Below are 22,619 nucleotides of genomic sequence, written 5' to 3'. Positions count from 1 at the left end.
GGGGGGGGGGTGTCATACCCAGCTTCTGGCCGAAGGGGAGTCATATCCAGCTTATGCTTATGGCCTGGGGGAGGGGCAAGCCTTACCCAGCTTCTGGCCTGGGGGGAGGGGGGGGGGGGTCAAGTCATACCCAGTTTCTGGCATGGGGGGGGGTGTATGAGGGGCAAGCCTTACCCAGCTTCTGGCCTGGGGGGAGGGGGAGGGGTCAATTCATACCCAGTTTCTGGCATGGGGGGGGTGTCATACCCAGCTTCTGGCCGAAGGGGAGTCATATCCAGCTTATGCTTATGGCCTGGGGGAGGGGCAAGCCTTACCCAGCTTCTGGCCTGGGGGGAGGGGGAGGGGTCAAGTCATACCCAGTTTCGGGCCTGGGGGGGGGGGGGGTAAATCATACCCAACTTCTGGCCGAGGGGGAAGTCATACCCAGCTTCTAGGCTAAGATTAAATAGATTTCCAGGAGGGAGCAGCTGTCCTTTCCTGCAGCAGCTGGCCGCCCATGGGAACGGCGAATAGATAGGTAGGTACGTAGGTTTAACTCAGAAAAACTAAATAACAGGTAGGTATTGCGTGTACATCGAAATGATCTTCATAGCAATGTCTTGTATGTAGCCTAGGCAGAGTGTATCTGCCTCAGCTATTACCTTATTGTTAGAAGTAAATAAAATAATACTTATACATTTTTATATTTTACTTGGAAGAAGACAACACTTTATGAACACTTTATTTGAATAAATCGCCAAACATACCACCGCGGAGACCCCAATCGCGTCTCTGCGTTCCATTGAATCGTATGAGCGTATGGATTTTTTGCGTTATTTTTCACAATTTCTATTTTTTTAAATTACCTATCGATAGCTTACTTTATTCTGATGAATAAATGTCATTACAAGTTTTTCTCTAAAACTGATAGTTTGGCTAGAAAAAAATATTTTCTATCCACGCAGTACGCCGGCAGCGTTCGGATCGGATATAATGACGTCATCGTCCCCGCGCCGGGCGGTCAGTGAACTTTTTTAGTAATTTGGCCATAACTTCGTCAATTTTTGTCGTAGAAAAAAAATTTTTGGACTGTGTATTAAGGATTTCTTAGCCCTATAAATCTGCATTCACAGCTAAAAATCGAAATGATCCTCATTCTCAGCTTAAGTTGAGAGGACTGTAATTTAGTCTCATTTGGCAGCTCGGGATAAGTCGTTGTCGATCTGTATTTTTTTTAGTTTTTCTAAAGTATTGAAAACAGCAACGAATGATTTTCATTACATGATGGCCTCCAAGGTAAAGCAATCATGGTTGAGTGAGAGTTAATAGTACATTGCTTTTTCACTCTGCCATCATAAACGACCACATTTATAAATTACACCACATTACCTTAACGAGAATATTCTCTTCTAACATTGACATGAGTATCATCAGACAAAAACATTTGCCAATTATATCGGTGTCTAGTAATAACATAACGTTAATATTCACTCACTCAGATACATTTACGGCGGTCTATTATAAGTGAAACATAAATTGCTTATTAATTGAGTGAAGAAACTCGAATGATGCAAGGAAGAAGTGGCTTTAGTTTGAGCCGCAGCTTCCGTTGTGTCAAATAAGTCTTGGAGCTTTCTGTATTTTTGTAGCAATATTGAATGCGTTGTTTTAACTGACTTAAAAAAGAAAGAGTTTCTCAATTCGAGTGCATGTTTTTTTGTACGTATGTTTAATAATAGCTGTCCCTTAGTCAGTAGCTAAGCAGTAAAACAACGTGACTGTGGATTTTCCCGTGGGTAAAGAAAATATCGCGATAATAATATTCAGTTATTTCTTCTCCAACACGACCAATCCACTAATTACCTATATCTATGCAATAAAAAGGATATACTCTTGCAAAAGATACTAAATAAACATTGGGTCGTATACGTGTGTTTACTAAAACACGTTTTCTATTACCAGTCTATGAGTCAAATCCTTATAAGAAGTTTATCAACTCATTCTGTTTGTAGGCCACATCGAGCGGCGACACGGCCATGCCTAGACTTGACACCGACACTGGCTTACTCATAATCTCCCTGGGCGCCACTGAACAGTTTATTGTATGCACAGAAGCGCGTGAGCCAAGTTTATGACTGCATAGATAAGCTTAAAATTGGGATAGGAATTTTGTGCAGCTTTTGGAGCTACAGTTTGTAATCTTTACAGTAGTGAAAGCTGCATTTCATTTCAGCATAATGTATGAAAAAGGTAAATATGCATACACAATTTTGTGTGAAATCTACTTATTTCACTTTTGGTCTTTTCAACGCGAATGTATTATCAGTAGACCCAAGGAAAGCCAATGGAATGCAATTTAACCGCCTCTGTGGTCTAGTGGTAAGACCACCTGCTTCAGACGCAGAGGTCCCGGGTTCGATTCCCAGTGGGGGCAGATTTTTCTGTTCGGTTTGGTTGGTGGTAGGACTTGTTCTAAGTCCGCTTGGCTAGCTACCACCATGTTACCTAAGTCTGTCGCCATAACAACAATGTTAACAGCATTGTTGTGTTCCGGCAGTTAGAGGTAAGATAGCCAGTTCCTCCGTGGTTGAGGATTACGGGTGAAGCTCGCTTCCACCTTCGGCCTGATCGTCACTTACCATCCGGTGAGATACAGGCCAAGAGCTTTCTCGTTGTGGATAAAAAAAAATCCAAGTATAATATTGTACACATTTTCTTAATAGCTTGGCGTTTTAAAATATGTTTAGATCTTGGCTCAATCTCACACGTTTTTCGTGGCTAGAGTTAAGGCAAGTCGTATCGAAACGGGTCTTTCTCGTTCACATAGCGAGTTGTAAACCGTTCTTTAACTCCTGTAAAGACGACAGCATATCAAGTTATACACTGTGGTATCTTATGCAGTCGTAAAAGGTGCTATTTTGAAAAAAAAAAATGTATAGTCTGATGTGCTATCGACTGCCCAAGTAGCATTTTACTCCATTTAAGAGTTCAATAGTCGTTCACATGTACTCCACAAGCTGTGTATGTCAGCTGTATACGAGCTGTATAGCTTGCTATAATGCTTTTATAGAACCAGTTTGGGCACAAATTAGACAGCCTTAAGTTCACTATGGCTGTACATTAGCAGTATAATAGCATTATAATAGCAGTTTAAGTAGTAACATCGTACTTAAGGCTGACTTACGGCACTATATGGGACGCAGTGTGAACCATACAACGTACGTGAGTGTAATAAAGAGTAACAAGTGGCTAAATGCACAGCTTTCAAAGTTATAAAGTCCGACAAAAGTACTCCAATGCTACCTAAAGTTCACGTGTGTCTTAAATTATTTCCACATTTTAATATTAGTTTGGTATTTGTACGTGAGTGCCAAGAGGGAAACAACTCGGGCGGATAATCATTTATGCAAATAATAACACGGGTTTTAAATACTTAATAATGTTAATGCCATTGGGAATGCAACTTTATCGTGAAATGTATACATATTTACAGCTAAAATATTTACGCGCCTCTGTAAAAACGCGATATTCATTTTAAAATATTTAAAACTGGCTGAGAGGAAATCAACAATTTTCAGTTTTTGATATTGTATTGGCATTATAATTATATTACGGTAATTAATTATAACATGAAACCAAAACTCAATCGCTCTATCTGCGAATTTTGTGATAAATCTGCATTAATTTTGGAGATTTATTTGGTAAATATTTTAGGTTATGTAGAACAAAATGGTGGAAATGAAATACGGCTATGTGAACTGTTATAACACCAATTTAATGCGGTGAGCGTATATTAGGTTCACATGTGTTCTGTTAGAATGCTGTTATCTATATGAAGTTCCACATTTGTACCACTACAGCGCTAATGTCTATAAATTTATTCTAATGTGAACTTATGTACAGATTTAAGATGTACCTAGTTCAGGTCAATTGTGTATCTTTAATTCTTTCAAATACTGAAATTTTAGAGATCCGCAATAAAAATTATTAATGTCCGTTAAATCGCCTAGCCCAGGTACTAATAGTCAAGTATGAATACCTAAAGCATCAGACGGTAGTGTTCCCGGTTTAAATTCGTTTATTATGCCTGACAATTTATTCAAAGCGGAATGAGGAATACGATTTTCAATAGCCCATGTTCTTATTTTTTTGCGAAAGGTTAAATAATTGTCCAAATCAAAATGGTATTCACTATCACTAGAACTGCAATCATCACACTCTGATATCTGTATATTTTGAAGGGAAATTTCAGGTTCAGGCATAATATTTTCCTCTGCATCATGTACAGAACCACCATGAACAACTAAAAACAGGCTTGGGGAAATGTGTAATAGAATATCACATTCATGTTCAGCTTAAAGCAAATAAGAGTAGTACTTGTGGACAAATAAACTGCTATTGATGTTAATGGACAACACATATAGTCCTTTTAACAGCCTACAGTGTACATGCGAACCATTGAAATACTTTTGTACAGATAGTAAAAAAAGGTTATTTTAATTATCACAAACAAGTCCTACTACAGCTACTAGCTGTATAACAGTCTAAAACAAGTAAACATAACAGCCTTTGGCTTTATAAATGACCACGTGTGTTCTATTAAAATGCTAGCTCTATAACATCGTACAAGTAGACCGTTAAACAGCGGTTGTCGTATCTCTACCCTCCTATAATGCTCTTAGTCAGATGGCTGACTAAAGGATAGTTGTTAGAGTATTATAACACCAACAATCGTATAAAAGTATAACTCTACACTAGTCTACACTCCTATAAGTCCCTTAGACAGGTATAGGTGTAATTAATTGCAATAATACAGCTTATACATCACGAGTGAACTGTACTAATGCTTTAAGTACACATTGGAACTAAATGTGAACTCTTAAATGGAGTAAAATGCTACTTGGGTGTACATTAAATCTTTTTTCGTAGCGGACGGCTATAACAAGGTGCCATTGGCGAACTTATCTCCGGATCGTTATCTGTGCGTAAATATTCATTACATGTAAACTTATTCCCCTATTAATATATAGGATGTTGTTATTAATCATAAGCTATTTAGATTCTACATAGATATACTATGATATTGCTGAAGCGCTTAGTAATATACGGGTAATGCCTTACGTAATTTTTGTGTTGATAACCTTTAGTTCTATTTTGAAATGATGCTTCTACTCAAGTGAAGAAAGAACAAATCTATTCCTGCTCAATAAAAGGTCAAACTTGGTTGGTTGAAATATTGAAAACCACCAAGCAATCTATTCTTATTACAAGTATTCAATCCTAGATTAGATCGCCGCTTAGAATACGGGCCGAAGTTATGTAGAGGTTGATTTGTTAAACGTAATAGTAATGACGTTCATCTGCACCCTAACCACATTTCTTTTAATATTTTGCATTTTAAATGTAATTCTTTAATGCAGCTACAGTACGTATGTGGTGTATTAAAATAATTTAGTTAAAATGTGTTGAATGTTACAGAAAGCCTATACTATCATTGAGTTAGAGGAATGTTAAAAACACTTCATTATTATGCCTTTATCCAAGTGTTTAGCTCGCAGCGATCTAAGAGCGGGCGCGTGCGTGACCGAGGCACAGATAGTGAGTTTGATTGCCGCCGGCCATTTTCGAAGCACGAACTTACACTTACTCGTACTTGTGAAGCTCATTTGCTTGTAGGATGACCAATTGCTCTCCAAAATTGTATTATTTTGATAAAATGTTCCAAAGCGACTTTCTTTTAGAGTACTTTGGGGCCTACTGAACCCTGCTCTGAAATTGGTGGTTTTGCCTAACAGGTTTTATCTAAATTAATCATTATACTATTTTCCTGAGATTTCAGTTCATTTCAAAATAATATAATTTAAATCACGAGATAGTGTTTGCTTTTTTATCTTACAAGAATTATAGACTATGTTCGTAACTACCATTAACGGCTAAGAAAGTAGGTTACACAAATTTTTGAAAGAAATATTAATTTATTTATATGCGTTATAGCAATTAGAAATAAAATATCAAACGGCGGCAAGCTCTTATAAATTATTATAGCATAAACACATGTTTCGTGCAAAATTAGACAGGTAAAACTTTAAACTTGAATAAAAATAACTACTGCACAATTATAAAAAAATGGCAATTAATAACATGTTTATCAAAACAAACAAAATTCTATGGAACATGAAATAAGTAGGAGTGTACGAGTAAATAGTGAAAAAGAGATTACACAACCAAAGCATTGACAATGCACTTTGTTTTTGCTTGAATAGAGCGAGTGGGCGTAAATAATGTGCTTTCTATTCAATAAGATATTTTCTATTCAATAAACTATGCATCGGATGTATGTATCGTACGTGCTACACGTATGCGCTGCGTTTGTACATTCCGGTCTTTAATTGACCAAGAAATTGGCAAATGTTTGTTTATAGCGACGAATGAATATGCATTGAATGCGAATCTTGAAATGATTTGTTTTTGTAAAAAATTACGCAGTAATGTAGTCATACACGAGTGTCCAACTGTTCATAATATGGCGATTAATTCTTATACATTTTAGAGCAGATTTTCATATAGTAAAAACCCCTCCAAAACATATGATGAACATATGTTTTGGAGGGGTTTTTACTATCGTACAAACCTTATAAAATTTCACTTCTGCTCCGTCCGAATGTACATTTTACAAGGTGCGATTTCATTTAATATTCGTTACTGCTAAATATAAGTGGAAGTACGAAGACTAAGAACACCCAAGTCTATAAGTTATTTTTATCAGTTCATGTTGGGTAGGTACTTCGCATACAAAAACATTTTATTCTGCTATAAATAACCCAAAGATGGTAGTAACTTATTTGTACTCTATGTTACAACTCTACTCAATGTACAGTCACGGAATGAAAAGGTTCGTCAGTTTTCAAATTGATTCCTTCAACGAATCGCGAGCACATATTACCTTTTGAAACTATGTTACAGAATAATCTCGAGTTAGAGAAAATTATCTTTAACTGTTCGTCAGTAAAGTTCAAAATTATTCAGATCAAAGTTGTTTGACGATTTATCTTGTCAAGAATATTTTGATTGATAAACTAAAACCTTCTTGTTGGTTCAACCTGCCATTATTATTTCTATGAAATAAAAAAAAAAACTACATTTTGTAACATTGCATGGGATAGAAAATTAAACAAGCAAAACCTTATTCGTTAGCAAACGTCATATTTATTTAAATGTTAGCAGCACTGTTTCTGGTACTGTTATGTTGGCAGGTTTGACTCTTACAGTACCTAGTGCAAGCGAAAACCGACACTAAGGTGACGAACCTTTTCATTCCGCGACTGTACCATCAACATAATCAATAAAAATATATTTTTCTTGAAAACTACTTTTATTGAGGAAATACAGGATATTATGTATCAATTTGTTAATATAAACATTGTTTAATAAATGTAATAACATTTTATTTTCTTTACTTATATGTATGTCATATTACGTGTACCTATTACTTACGTGCTTAACTTTACACCTATTGAACATCATTTAAATTGAATTACCTACTTTGCTCTAACATGTTATTTCGGAATACCTTGTATGTACAAACATTACTGTCCTATAGCATCTACAGGGATGTTTTTTATTCTGTTACTATCTAGGTACATAATAGGCGTGTAACGTAACATTTACAAATCTACTTAATAAAATATATTACTGATTCAATAATGCTCTCGTTATTGGATACAATAAAAGTGTCATCACATGATTGATACTGAGTCTGAGAAGTTACATTTCATTGCTGACTCTACATGAGTCACTGTTTAATAGATTAAATGGAACGCATTAATCCAAGCCGGCGTGCATGGACGGGTTTTATTAGCTGAATAAGTGCCACAATTACTGTCATTGTCCCTTGGCTTCAGATGGACAGCCTTACTTACTCTTGAACGCTCATAGCGAAGCAGACTCGACATGGGAAATGGACGGCTCTTCCAGTTTAAACTTTCTTTGTAAATATCGGTCCTATTACGTGCACGATAAGGGTTTACTTATAATCACATTGTAAGACTTGATGTGCTTTGTAAAACATCAGAAACTCGTTAAATGTAATTGAAATAAAGATCCTAACCGAGTTTTGTCATTTGGGCGAGTTAAATGCTCTTGCTAACGGGTTCAAACCTTAATTAATGTATGTTTTGACATGTGAGCAAACATGGGTATACTCAATGCATACGGAAATGGCAATGTAACCGCTTACATCCTTAGCGATGCCAAAACCCATCATGTAATATAATTGAACTTCTGCTTCAAATATGGTCACGATAATGGCATGCTCTGCCTTTCACTGCTTATTAAATAATGCAGCAAATGTACCTACATTGCACATAAGAACGTTTTAAATATTATTCGAAATTAATGTTGCGTCACCATCGGCTCTACACATGATACATCATCCCATCAGATCTTACGCAATACTAATGACATGTTATAATGAACTTCAATGTACTAAAATGGAAAATAGCGGAATACATATTCCTACAAGTTTCATCTTATTATTGTGAACTACATGCATGAATAATGGAAATGTTCACAATCTATGGTAAAGAGCTGGAATATATTTAGTGGCAAAATCCAGGATACAGTGGTCTTGCGTATTTTATTAAAATATTTTACATACACTTCTGAGGTCTAAAATCATGTGCCCAATTCGATCAATTGACTCAATTTAAATAACTAAATGTTTTTAAATCTTGATTCTTGGTTTAAAAACAAATTGAACATGTAGACTGTAAAGAGTATCTTCGATATTTATTGTACGAGTATAACATATCGCTTTCATGCTTTATGAACTTTTTCCTGAAAGCTCGGCAAATAAGTCCTAAGCTAATGACGATATGATGACCGTTGACGTCCTTCCTTATTCGCATGCTTTCTCTATAGAAATAGTATGTAAAGAACGCTAGTGTTGAACACGCTTTCGTCTTTTGCAGATGGTGCCTCGAGCGCAGTGAGCGGAGCCGCGGTGGGCGTGCCTCCCTCTTGGGAGCCGTTCTATTGCGTGCTGCAGCAGGATAGGCGCACCCTCACAGCCTACACCAGCGAAGAACTCGCTGTGAGTATTCATACATGCATATCTCTTTACCAATATTATTTTAGGCATCTCTGATGCAGTTAAAACGGAGAGAAACGGGACTCAAACGCGACACGCGGAGGTTACCTTTTGCAAGTCTGTAAAAGCTCGAGTCTGATATAAATTAATACAATCAAGCGTATCTTTTGAAATGTTCCCATAATCCGCGGCTTAACTTCAGATGCCTAGTCCTTAAAATAGTTCATCAATATCTTTTTATAGGTCCCAGCTAGTTCACTACACTGTTTAATAACGTCTTAAAAGTTTGCAGTAATATTGTATTCAAGGAGATGTACTTTTTCGACTCCTAACTTCTAAATAAACAATTATATCTAAAAGATTGTTACTAATGTGGTCGACTTAATTAAAAAAATCATGATACAGTTAATTAGGTGTAGAAATGTATTTAATTTATTAGAAATTCATTTTGATATAGTACTGAATGGTGCTCGTTTATTATGCATTCATTCAATCGTATTACACGGTGAAAAGTGTAATGTATAGTCTGAATCAATCTGCAATTAGTAAGACTTTTTTCATTACTGTTTTAATTAAATCGTTTTTAGTAGGCGATTCGGATTGTTTAATATTCAATCAGCACGGGTCAATAAATAACAGTGCCATCGCAAAGGCATTTTTAGTTAGTAATCAAACCAACGAAAACCGGACGCTATAGTGTTACTAAATATGCCTTCAATAGACCGTAACGACTATTTTGGAATGATGTGGTTGATATCTAATTTACGAACCTTGATGAATGCGCATTTTTAAATTATTTCTTCCATACAAGTGTAGTGCAATATCGGGTAATGACTTTTGCGTAATACCTTTTGATTGCGGTGTAATCTAGTAATTATATTGTCTGTTACTATAATAACGAAATGTTTCTGTACTATGACGGTTCTATTCATACTATTCAATGTGTTTATGTCATAATGATGATAAAAAGCTTTTCAATGAAAACTAAAATGAAATCCCTGCATCAATTTAATACCAAAAACGTTGTCTTATCAAAATCTTGAGTTTCACGCGCATATTATGTAGATAATGGCTGACCACAGAGATGCATTTATTCGAAAGTTACTAAATTAGTTATTACCGAGACCAGTGACTGTACGTTTATCAAAATTGCTTCATAGAGGTATACTTAAAAGTTTTGAATTGTTTTCGAAATTGGGAAATTCGGTTGTTCCGCTTTCCTAATCTCGGAACTCAGAATACAGAACAAACCAGAAGGAGTGTTCGATAACATTTCTACGCGGCAACTTGTGTCCAAAATACTTCCCCTCCCGCGCCCCTCTACCCCCTTTAGTGTTACTAGCGCCGTGTGACACCCCCATTTTTGGGGTAAAATTATGTAATTTTTTAAAGAGATGTTAAACAAGTAAAAAATAAGTAAGTGAAATAAGTACACTCGGCCACAGTGTTAACTATCCATTTCCGTTTTTGCTCTCGCTCTCATCAAATTGTGATTCTTTGCGATAAAACGAGACGACATGACTGGCCATAGGCATAGATAGTACCTACCTACCTATGAATTTAATTTTTACTCCGAAGTAACTAAGTGTAGATGATTATTTATTTCTATTAAATAGTGTAATATACTACATGTAGGTATAATTATGTTATTTAAAAGTCAATTACAAAAGTCGAATATAAATTTTAGAATGCCAAGTAAAACAAAAAAGAAACTTAAGGTTCTTTATTATGTAAACATATCGACAACAAAACATTAAAATTTGTTTACGGCGCAGTAGTGCTTTCAGTTTAACTTTTCTTGGAGTCAAAAACAGAATCCAAATCAAAAACATCACCAATACTTGAATTTGATTGCGAGGCAACTCTGGCTGTGTATCCTGAAAGAAAATCAGAGTAAGTATGTAAGCAATAATTAATTACTTAAAATTATTATTAAATATACAGATATTGCTGCTGCTGATCTGTTGATACCAATGCCTTACTTTTGAATAAATGGGAAAGTATGAAATTCACGATAGTAATTTATTATCTCCTCATTATTTACGGAGTAATATTATAAATTAATTCAATATATTAAAATCAAATCAAAATCAAAAATATTTATTCAGTTTAGACCACAAGTGGCACTTATAATTTAATTAATCAGGTTGTCATGTCATGGATGAAATTACACTAAAAACTAATTAAAACAAAAAGGATGGGGAAAATATTCCATTATTCTGTGGTAACGCTAACAAAATTAACGCGTGAATTTTTTATACACAAATGTAATTCAATATAAAAAAGTAGGGTAAAATATTCCGTTGACCTGTGGCAACACTTACAAAATACAACCGTGATTTTTTTTGAAAATTATTATTTAATTAAAATGAATTGGAAATGTGCTACTTACGGATAAAACATGATCCCATGCACTTTCTTCGTAATTCCAGTAGAATTCTTACATGTTGGAACGGCACAAGACGGCATAATCCCAACTAATAATATTATAAATGCGAAAGTAACTCTGTCTGTCTGTCTGTCTGTCTGTCTGTCTGTCTGTCTGTCTGTTACGCTTTCCCGCTTAAACCTCGCAACCGATTTTGATGAAATTTGGCATAGAGATAGTTTGAGTCCCGGGAAAGAACATAGGATAGTTTTTATCCCGGTTTTTGAAACAGGGACGCGCGCGATAAAGTTTTTCTGTGACAGATAAAATTCCACGCGGGCGAAGCCGCGGGCGGAAAGCTAGTTTAATTATAAAGTGTCAATCTGACGGATATGTAAACAATGCGCGCGCCGGCCATTGACTAATTGCTCTAAAGTCAAATTAGTGCGATTCGGAGTAATTTATATGAATACACATTTACGCCCGTTGACGGTTTCTGGTTTGTTCCGTATTCTGAGTCTCGGAACATCTTGGTCTGTTATCTTTGGCGCGGAACCATTCTAATTGACGCGACTTGAAAGGTGCGCGCGCGCAAGTCACGCTGAAAGCTTTTGATCGTTAACACACCCTATTAGAGTAACGAACGTTAATCAATAATAATCATTATTTTTATTGACATATGATATAAATCATTTCTGCTACGGAAATCTAACTACGCGTATCTACGAGTATTTCGTAAATACTTACTGTTATTTTTAACAACTTCTATTGATATTGATTGTCCTCTTTTATTAGCACGAATATACTGTAATATTGAATCCCATCAAAAACAATACTTGTCAAAAAAACCAAGTCTCGCAACTCAGTTGTTCTACGGTAAAAAGTTGTGGGATCCATGTAATACCAAGTCCAGGCCAGGAAATCTTTAACGTTTTACATAAATTATTGACTTGGCCATCGCACTAAATAATTTAATTTACACGTGTTTTCATGCGATGGCCAAGTCAATATATTTATGTAAAACGTTAAAGATTTCCTGGCCTGGACTTGGTATTACATGGATCTCACAACTTTTTACCGTAGAACAACTGAGTTGCGAGACTTGGTTTTTTTGACAAGTATTGTTTTTGATGGGATCTCATTTCTTTTTGTATTTTGTAGACAGCAGTTATGTATCTAGAAAACTGGACCGAAATTGAAAAATTTTACTCGACTTGGCGGTTGCACTACCGTGCCCCCAAATCTCATTTCTTTTTGTATTTTGTAGACAGCAGTTATGTATCTAGAAAACTGGACCGAAATTGAAAAATTTTACTCGACTTGGCGGTTGCACTACCGTGCCCCCAAATATTTTAGTTTTTCCTTGATTCATACACCAAACACTACTTATATTCCAAATTTGAAGCTTCTAGGTCTGCTAGAAGTGCCTTAGAGTTTTGATGATCGGTGAGTCAGTGAGTGACAAAATTAAGTAACTTTGACCCGTTATAATTCTTAAACTACTGGTTCAAATTGAATGAAATTTTAAATATACCGTGTCTTTACAATGCCTGCATGGCTAATGAAAATTCAGCCTTCCAGTTTTATCCACAACGAAGTTACAGGCAGTCGAAAATGGCCTGAATTGCTTCGAGAAAAGGATGGTACGGCCGTGCCGCTTTTTTGCTCGACTTGGTGGGGGCACTGCCGTGCCCCCAGATGTAATGATGCCCAATTGGCTATTAAAATAAATAAAACACGCGTTTTATTACATTAACGTTTTAAAATGTACACAATGCGTTACATTTCATAATCAAATTACAATTGTTTCATTGGATAACCTAATCCAGTTACATAAATTTAACGAGGATAATGAAAATTACATTGTAATTGAATATTTGTAATAATTTTTAATAAGTACAAAGTCTCCCCCTCCCCAAGGTTCCCCATTGTGGAAAACCTTGGGGGAGGCCTTTGTCCAGCAGTGGACGTCATTTGGCTGAAACGAACGAAGTACAAAGTCTCTAATTTACTACTGCTTGATCCTTATTTATAAGTGAAAGCATCCAGAGTAAATCAAAGGCGGTATGCGCACTCTGTAACTCTTACATTACATAGTTCAACGTTTGGACGTTGATTATCATCATTACTATGATTACTATCAGGCAAATGGAATTAGATTGCATTACATCACTGGTCTCGTTTCAAGTATTGTCCGAAGCCATAAAGCTTATACATAACATTATGTAATAAATCATGAAGGTAATTCAAATGTATCTCTTTTAGATCAAGATACATTTTGCGTACAGAGAATTAATAATACCATTCGAAAAGTAGGTGTACATAAGTTTTTCTTGTATGTTAAGATGCCCTTTATTATTTAGCAGGTAGGTTAGTACCTATTACATTAGTATGCAAAAAGCGGCATTAAAGCTTTTCTAGAGACACAAAGACAATCCCGTAAATAATTGGTTCTTTAAGCGGTTCAAACTCATTAATGACCGTCAAAGCAGGTTCAAAATGGAGTTCTATTTATTTAACTCTTTCATTATTCACTTTGTCGCTAAAAGACAATCCGTTCGGCGCGAGAGCAAACAAAGCAGGATGCGTGGGCGCACGCGCCGGCACTCCGCATAAATCAAAATTATATGCTGCGTCTGAGCCCACGAGGGCTCTCACTCCTTGCATACAATGAAGACGGATGATCTTCGCCGTTATGACTGCATTTCTTTAGGATGCGTAACCCTGATTATGACTTAATTATACTTCAACGTTGCTGAGATGCGACAGCAAATCTTTCTAATCGCTCATCTGAGGTTGTTTATGATGTTGATAGTCGACACTTTCTGTGACAAATTACCAAAGCTCTTTCCTTTTCAAACGCAATTAAATATCGAATTCCACCTAATTAGCCTTTGATAAACAATCCTTGTGTCCAGCCAAAGTCACAAAAATAACTTTAGTTCGTTAACGAGCATTTACATATCGTCAACGCAATGAGTCTCGCCGTCAGTGCATTATTGTTCATTAAAACAAATTGGAGTTTGTAAAAATGCATCCTACGTGACAGTATTAATCAGTGGCAGAATGTCTTTATGAACAATGCGAGAGGAAGCGCGAAGTGGCTCTGTTCCGCTTCTCACAGCGATGGGCGACGTTTTTAGCTCACCGCGTTATTACCTGATTGATTGCTGACGGATGAAGACTATGAATTCTAACTGCCTAGGCTTGAGACGGCGCCCGAGCAGCGCAAGTGAAAATTATAGATTACATGTTCATAGCCTACGAGGTGTTTTTTGTACCTTTCTCTCAGAAACATGAAAGCTCCTGGACATTTTCCCTGGTATATTCTGTTTGGCCTTGTAGCTGTTAACTCTACCGATGAAAAATGTTGTCGGTCTGTCGATCGGAACAATAGACTACTTTCTATTTCCTCCCATTTATAAACCTTTTGAAACCGTCAATATATCTAGGTTATGCTGCGAGGCGACATCTCGTTAGTTAGCAAAATCTATCTCATATTATTGTTGCCATAAAAGGCAACTATCGTATCAAACTATTAAATGTTTGTATGTATAAAAGTAATTATGTAATGTCTAATTACATTATTCCTTTATTTATGTCAGTTTATGTACTATAATTAATACATATGTATTTGTCTTTTTACACGCAATCAGTCGTTTCCTGGATTTTACGTGGACAAAAAGGTAAGCAAGGCACAAAGCGGTAAGAGAGTGTTGCTTGCCTCTATGAAGTTCGTTTTGTTTTTTATGTCTTGCGAATCGTTTCATATGTTTTGTTGAATGTCCATGTTATCGTTACATAAATTAAACTCTTAATTAATGTAGAATATAAACGACAGATTTCTGTCTTGTATTTGCACAAATTTCAAATTATTTTGCAATGTCGATTTCCTAACGTTTGTTGTAATTTGTTTGAGCATGGCAGAATGTCGTCAATTCGTTTTGTGTTGTAAATAGGTTTATGAATATGTTTGTACAGAAATTTAGTATTTAACCGATTTATTTGAATAGACGCCTGACCATTTTAGTTAAATTATTTGGTCTAGACTATTGATAGGTACTAATTTAAGGTGTAATAAAGTTTATAATTTATTTTAATGGTACGATAAAGCTATGAATGAAATATTGTACCAAAGAAAGTCACAAGGAATCACAGAATGGAGACCAAAATAGGGGTTCGTGCCTTAGCAAAAAAATACTTATGCTCTGAAATGCCTCTTGCTCTCTCATCTTGAAACGCTACTATGAACGAGAGTACAGTCCTCTCAACTTAAGCTGAGAATTGCATTTGTGTGAGTGCACACCGATAGTTTAGAGTGGCAATCGGCTTGAAGCGCGGCGCGTCCCGCGCATGGTTTATTATAGCAAGCGGCCTGAAGCGCGGCGCGTCCGCCACGCACCGCTTCCTTGTCGCTCACATACTTCACTTCACCCCCGGTACTGGTAGCAGATACGTGTAATTTTATGTAATTGTGTTCCAAATATTAGTGAAATGGCTCCTACTGTAAGTGAATTTCCTGTACGAAATCCATTAAGCAGCCAAGTGAAAGAAATTTTATGCAAATTGAATACGTATTTTAAAGGTGTGAACGAAAAGTTTTTAGTCTGTTTTTATTTTGTAATTTTATAAAGTTTGTCTTTTTGTTGTATTTTGTAAGGCTGGCTGGACGCCCTCTCTATAAACGGTGCTCGCAGAATATCAGCGTCGAGGTACTTCGTACCTTGGCATATGCTGAGCGAGGACCTGTTTTTATTTATTTAAAAGGATGTGTCAAGTGTCGTTACATCGGCCCAATTGGTAGCAAGTGTTTTATAGACTTCCTTTTAATAAAACATTAATTTTATTTGTATGTGTTTTACTAACGGTACTTTTGGCGATCACTCACACAAATGCAATTCTCAGCTTAAGTTGATAGGACTGTATCAGATAGCGCTGAAAGTACTGAAATCGAATTGAGGAATACGAATATGATCGCATTGACGGTTTCTTAATTATCTGATATAATGACATGAGACTAAAAATGTGCGTTTACTTCATGTCATGAGTGCACCAATTTTTCTTGGAAATGGAGCATGTGGTATTTAAATGGCGTGGCGGTGAGGTCATGGCAGGGGCCATGTGTGTCCGACCGTGCCAAGTTCAGCGAACGGCCATTATCATCAAAATTACTCTTGTTTTGTTCAAAAACATACTGATTTGCGTAATCCGCGGCTAGGCTTTGGCAATCCAATACTGCAAACAAATGGAGTCGATTTGCATTGTGCTCGAACTCTTCATTCGTAATGAGATGAATAAACTTGCTGTGTTTTTATAACATGGGGTATTTATTAAATTGTTGTTTGTTATATTGAGTGTTGTGAGTAACTACTTCATAAATAGTGACTGGCAAGGAATGGGAGAATGAGCATTGCGCTTTTTTTATATAAAAATATATTGCATTCAAAGTAATCGCTACCAGTAGCAAACCAGGCGACCAGTGAGAGTAGATAATAAATAAATGTAAATTATTCAAGTAAAAACACTTCGCACTGCACAAGTTACATACATAACTTTAACGGCTTCACCGGTCATAACTTAAACCATAAGAATACTTAACAATGATTTAATCTAAAGTGGAGTAGTTGGACCATCTCGAAGATGTAATAAAACGTGTATAAAAACCGATAATAATTGCTGTTCCTCGACCGAGTGTCTACTAGTGGCTTACAATTTTATGATCCCGCGCTCTATTACAATTATTCCGAAATTATAATAACATGGTAGGTACCTATAATTATAGAATTATTACAAGTTATTGTTAAGAAACTGGTTGGGAAACAAGATGCAAGACAGTTGTTTTATTTTGCTATTTTCATAAAAAAGCTTCTCTCTGTACTTGAGACTGTTCAAAATAAGTACCTACGTGTAGGCTGCCAAGGTGTTAAGCATTGATGATGTGTGCTCATAAAAAATATCATTCATCTAGTTTACTAATTGGTAGTGGTAGGTATTATTTATTGAAGTACTTTGTCAGATATCAAGTTAAACATCATTAAGTTCAGTTTCAAGTAAATCTAAACAAGCCTAAACAAGTAACCGCATACATGCCGGTGTTTTACGGTAGCACCTGACTCTAACCTAATCTATTGGTTTTCGTTAATTGATTCTGGTATGCGGTCTGAAAATGGTATGCCCGAGATTTCAGACAAGGCAAGCGCTATGCCTTCGGGCATCATAGTGTACCTACGTTTAGTTCTATAGACTTTAGTGTTTAATGCTATTATAAATGTATCACTATTATTGAATTTGTATTGTATTTTTTCGAAACCGATGTTTAGATTTATGGAATCTGATCGTTTTGTATTTTGAACGAATTTAAGTTGTGTTATTAATTTTATATTTATTAATTCTACTTGCACCAGGTGTAAGTGCATAAGCTATATTTTAGGCCTACAAATAAAGGAATATTAAAACTGAAAAATATAAAACGCTCGTAAACATTTTATTGCATATGATAAGTGTTGACGTTCTCGCACTTGCAGTCAAAACGGAACAAATAAAACAAATATTGGTTCCAAGTTGTAATTTGAAGTTTAACGGCGTGCCACAATATCCGCGTGGTCGTAACCAGTGGACGCGAGTGTGAAGTGAAAGAACTATAATTGGAAGTAAATAAAGCTAGCCTTGACTCGGTCGTAATAAAACTACAAAGGCCTGTGAGTTGTGGACGATCGCCGCGGCTCGTGTCGCCAACTCGGCTCATAGAAAAATAGGACACAATTTTTCAAAGTTTACTACTAGTAATTTCTCTGCCAACCCCTCGATGTAATATTGAGTGTGTTGGGACTTTTAGAAATAAGTTCGCCACAATAATATAGAGCGCGACAGAAATAGCGTTCCTTGAATCTCGAATCGACAGACCGAAACTGACACCGCTTGTAATACAATTATGGAATATGTTCTATCAATATGATCATAATTATGATCAAATAGAGATAGACGATCGTCTATTTTTATTGTGGTTATAAGTTGAAAAGTCAAATTTATAATTTGACCTCGGACCCGCTCTATGCATTAATAAACGCGCATCATCTGGTTATATTTTAATATGAAGGTCAAATGTCAAAAATCAGGTTTTATAGATGAGTCGTTGGAAAGCAAACCGTTTATTTAAACACCAATTTTAAAATAGAATATTTCCATACAAAAGATTCAAACGCGTGACTTGGTTGCTAATATTTGATTCTAAATACATATTATATTGCTAATATTTTATTGTTAACTAAACACATTTCAAGGATAACCGAGACAAGTAATAAAAATGTTTCATAACATTTTAAAAATATATTTTAGTGATTTCTATTTTTTTGTGTCTCACAAGTCCATTAATCTTAAGGTTTTTACAGTGCCTACATTTTATCTTAACTATAAAATATTTTATCCACAAAAACAACCTAGATTGGCAATACTATCTCATTGTCTGTCGCCGCCTGGGATCGGGTATCAGCCGCTCTCATTTAAATGTAGTTCTGACTGTATTTTATTTATTTGAGATACAAGAGCTCATATAATTGGCCACTGGGCGCAATTGTGCCAATCTATTTATTCTTATTGATCACGTTATTAATGTATATTTTAAATGATACGGTGTAGTAAATTTAAACGATCTTGCTACAGTTATAAATGGAGCAGTTTTTAAATGTATTATTATCTAGTTTGTGCGTAGTGATGCTAAATAAAATTGCACTCCATGACATCCTCGGTGATGCTATAGTACAAATACGTACTATGTCCATATAGGTAACCAGACCCACATACTCCCCTTCCTACATCTTTAGAACAATTTTCTTCTTGGTTTAGTTAGGTGATTTCTTCTCTCCATCAATACATCGCTTGCCCTTAGCTCCTGTTTTTGTAAACCGACAATACCTACGCATATAGAGCCTAGATACCAACAAAACGATTTACGATTAACTGACCTACAGAAGCTACAAGAACTTTTAACACTGAAAGTTCAATTGATTCTGCCTGATGTCACTGATGAGATGATACTAAAGTGCCACGACGCTCTACGTTCTTTATTTAGTTATCGTAGTTGCAATTTGAGGCTAACACCAATAGGCCTTCCGAAAAAAATATGTTCAGTTTTCAGTTCTTGTTTTATAATTATAGACTTAGATAGCGTCTGTTCGCTGCTACCTGCCAATGAATCAAATTAACAGTACGTCGCTGTAATACATAATTAAAGTTTTCCTTTTAATTGATTAATGTGAGGACGTACGAGTACGTAACAAATTACTGTTTGTTTACATTTACATGTGCAATTGTGTATGATGAAGGGATTTAACATCCCATATTGTTTTGTGAAAATCTACATCTGAAAAGCTTCTAAATATCATTAAAAATACCTAAAAGCATATTTATTTCTTACAAATATACATTGTTGCAAAAACTTTTCTGAATTACCTTTTCGTTCATGCTACCCGAATGTTTACGAATATTATGGGTTTGATCAGGTAAAATAAAACCTTAATAGAGTTATAAAAGAGCAAATTTATGTTTTAAGGTTTCCTTTTTAGAGACACAGAACACTGGAAGTCAAAGAACCTTTATTCAGCTCAAAACATTTTTATCGATGACAAGATGCGCGTGCGTTCCCTACTTCCTTTGTAAGAAATGATGTCATGATCAGATAGATATTACAATAGCAGTTTCAGTATTTGGGGAAAATATGCTTATGCATCTTATGTTATTAGCATGAATCATGTGCCGGTCCTGACGGCATTCCACCCGTGTTCTTACGAGTTTGTGCTGATGAACTGAGCTTCCCGCTTCAACTAATCTTTAATAAGTCACTTAGAAGTGGTGTGTTTCCTTCACGCTGGAAAATAGCTAACGTAGTCCCCATATTTAAATCTGGTGATCGCGCTAACTGTGAAAATTATCGACCTATAAGCATTCTGTCCGCAATATCCAAATTATTTGAATCGGTGGTATTCGATCATCTCTACTTCCATTTGAAATCTACCATATCGACAAAGCAGCACGGATTCATTAAAAAACGATCCACAGTCAGTAACCTCCTTAACTTTAAAACATACATATGTGATGCTTTTAACGATAGGGGTCAGGTAGATGCCATCTATACGGACTTTAAAAAGGCATTTGATAAAGTAGATCACACTGTTTTATGTCATAAACTGGGGGCGCATGGGATACACGGTAGTTTATTGCGATGGCTGGAGTCTTACTTAAAAAACAGGAGTCAGTTAGTAACCGTCAAGGGTTATGCATCAAAGGCGATTCTAATAAGGTCAGGAGTCCCACAGGGTTCTCATTTAGGCCCGTTACTTTTCGTTACATTTATCAACGATCTCATTGAAAAAATTAAATCCCCTTGCCTGTTATACGCTGATGACCTTAAGATTTTCAATAGAATTAACCACGCGGACGACACGCGCGTCATACAGGAGGATTTACATTGCTTATCGGAGTGGTGCAATGACAACAATATGTTTCTTAACGTTAAAAAATGTTTCGTTATCACCTATACTCTGAAAAAGAAAAAGGTATCAAACGATTACATCTTAGAACAACAGAGTCTATCTCGAGTGTCGACTGTCAGGGATCTTGGCGTCATATTTGACGAAAAACTTAGTTTCCGTCAACATTACGATAAAATAGTAAAAAAATCAAACCAGATACTAGGTTTCGTTACCAGACAAAGCAAAAACTTCAAGAATCCCAAAAGTCTAATTCTACTGTATAATAGCTTGGTTCGTAGCAACTTGGAATATGGTTCAATAATATGGAATCCTCACTATGCTGTGCATTCTGAACGCATCGAATCCATCCAATCTAAGTTTTTACGTTTATTGAGTTTCCGCACTGGCAATAACAGGAGGCTTCGATCTTATGAACAGAGACTTAATGAGTTTAACATAACTCCACTTCACCTCCGACACGCCGAGATGGACCTAGTGAATCTGCACAAAATAGTGCACTCGGAACTTGACAGCCCTGAGATCTTAGAACTGCTACAATTTACCATTAAACACAATCCCCGTAGACCAATGACAAAAATATTTGACATACCCCTTTTTCACAACAATATATCACACAACCAGCCTCTGGCTAGATTATGTCGACTCTACGAGGATTACAGTCTGCGCTTCTCTGACCTTGACATCTTCAACTCTAACCCGCGTCGTTTCAGAATGGCTTTAAAAGACATCCTCAAGAATATCCCTAGACCCTAATTTTATTATTTTTACCCTAACTTAATTATTAATATCAATAGTATAAGTAATTTTTACTAACCCTATAAGTCTGCTTCTCATTACTAGCATGCCGTGGAAACACGTTATAGGATTACTATCTTGCTTAACACCATTGTAAAGGACAATGTTCGTTCTCCATACATTGTTTGCCTAAGAACCAACAATTTTGACATATTACTACCCGAAAGCGAAATAATACGATTCTGTGTGTAAGAACAATGATTCCTGATGGACACTTGCCATAAAATTAATGATTAAGAATATTAAATCACAGCGATTTTATAATATGTCGTTTATGACAACATGGCGTCTAATGTATTGTGTGAATGTATGAACACCGATTCGCGAAAAATGTTTTGTATTGTCGTCACGCCGAGTCGCAGCCAAATAGTATAAAATAATAGAACAAGTTTTAGAAATACAACTCGGCATTCCACTTTTATAATATGCCCACATATTGCACGTAAATAAACAACATGAATCGTAGGTTGTTTCCACCCTTGTCATCTGACACATGAAATAAACTCCTATTGTATTATAGATATCGAAGCCGAATCGTATATAATAATAGAATGGGTTTTGGAGATCACTCGGGGTTCCACTTTTATAAAATACCTACATATTGCATAAAAATAACACGAATCATGAGTTTTCTTTTCACCATTTACATCTGACACGAGATAACAAACTCCTATCTCCATGACTACCGTCGTAGTCTATGCCAAAGACTACAATATTTTAAGCAAGAAGTTTCAAACCTTAGCGGCTACAGTAACCCCTGGGCCACATACATCATGATAACATTCGGTCGACACCGGAACGAAGTCTTGCGATTATGCAAAAAAGCATCGTATTCTAGTGCGGCTATATCACGTTCAACCGGGGTTTTAATTCGACTAAATTCCTGACTAAAGACTGGAAG

General features: G+C 36.0%; 1 protein-coding gene across 1 annotated transcript in view; it reads left to right on the top strand.

Annotated features, from left to right (window-relative positions):
• LOC135080602 (ras GTPase-activating protein raskol) overlaps nt 1-22,619 on the top strand; it is a 149,100-nt gene that overhangs the window by 21,516 nt on the left and 104,965 nt on the right. The window contains exons 3-4 of the mRNA XM_063975279.1: nt 8,949-9,070; nt 15,092-15,121. Of these exons, the coding sequence (XP_063831349.1) occupies nt 8,949-9,070; nt 15,092-15,121 (152 nt within the window). The remainder of the gene's footprint in view (nt 1-8,948; nt 9,071-15,091; nt 15,122-22,619) is intronic.

This window comes from Ostrinia nubilalis, chromosome 2, assembly GCF_963855985.1.
Source record: "Ostrinia nubilalis chromosome 2, ilOstNubi1.1, whole genome shotgun sequence".
Taxonomy (NCBI): domain Eukaryota; kingdom Metazoa; phylum Arthropoda; class Insecta; order Lepidoptera; family Crambidae; genus Ostrinia; species Ostrinia nubilalis.
The sequence above is the reverse complement of the archived record's forward strand: the minus strand, read 5'-3'. Positions and strand labels throughout refer to the sequence as shown.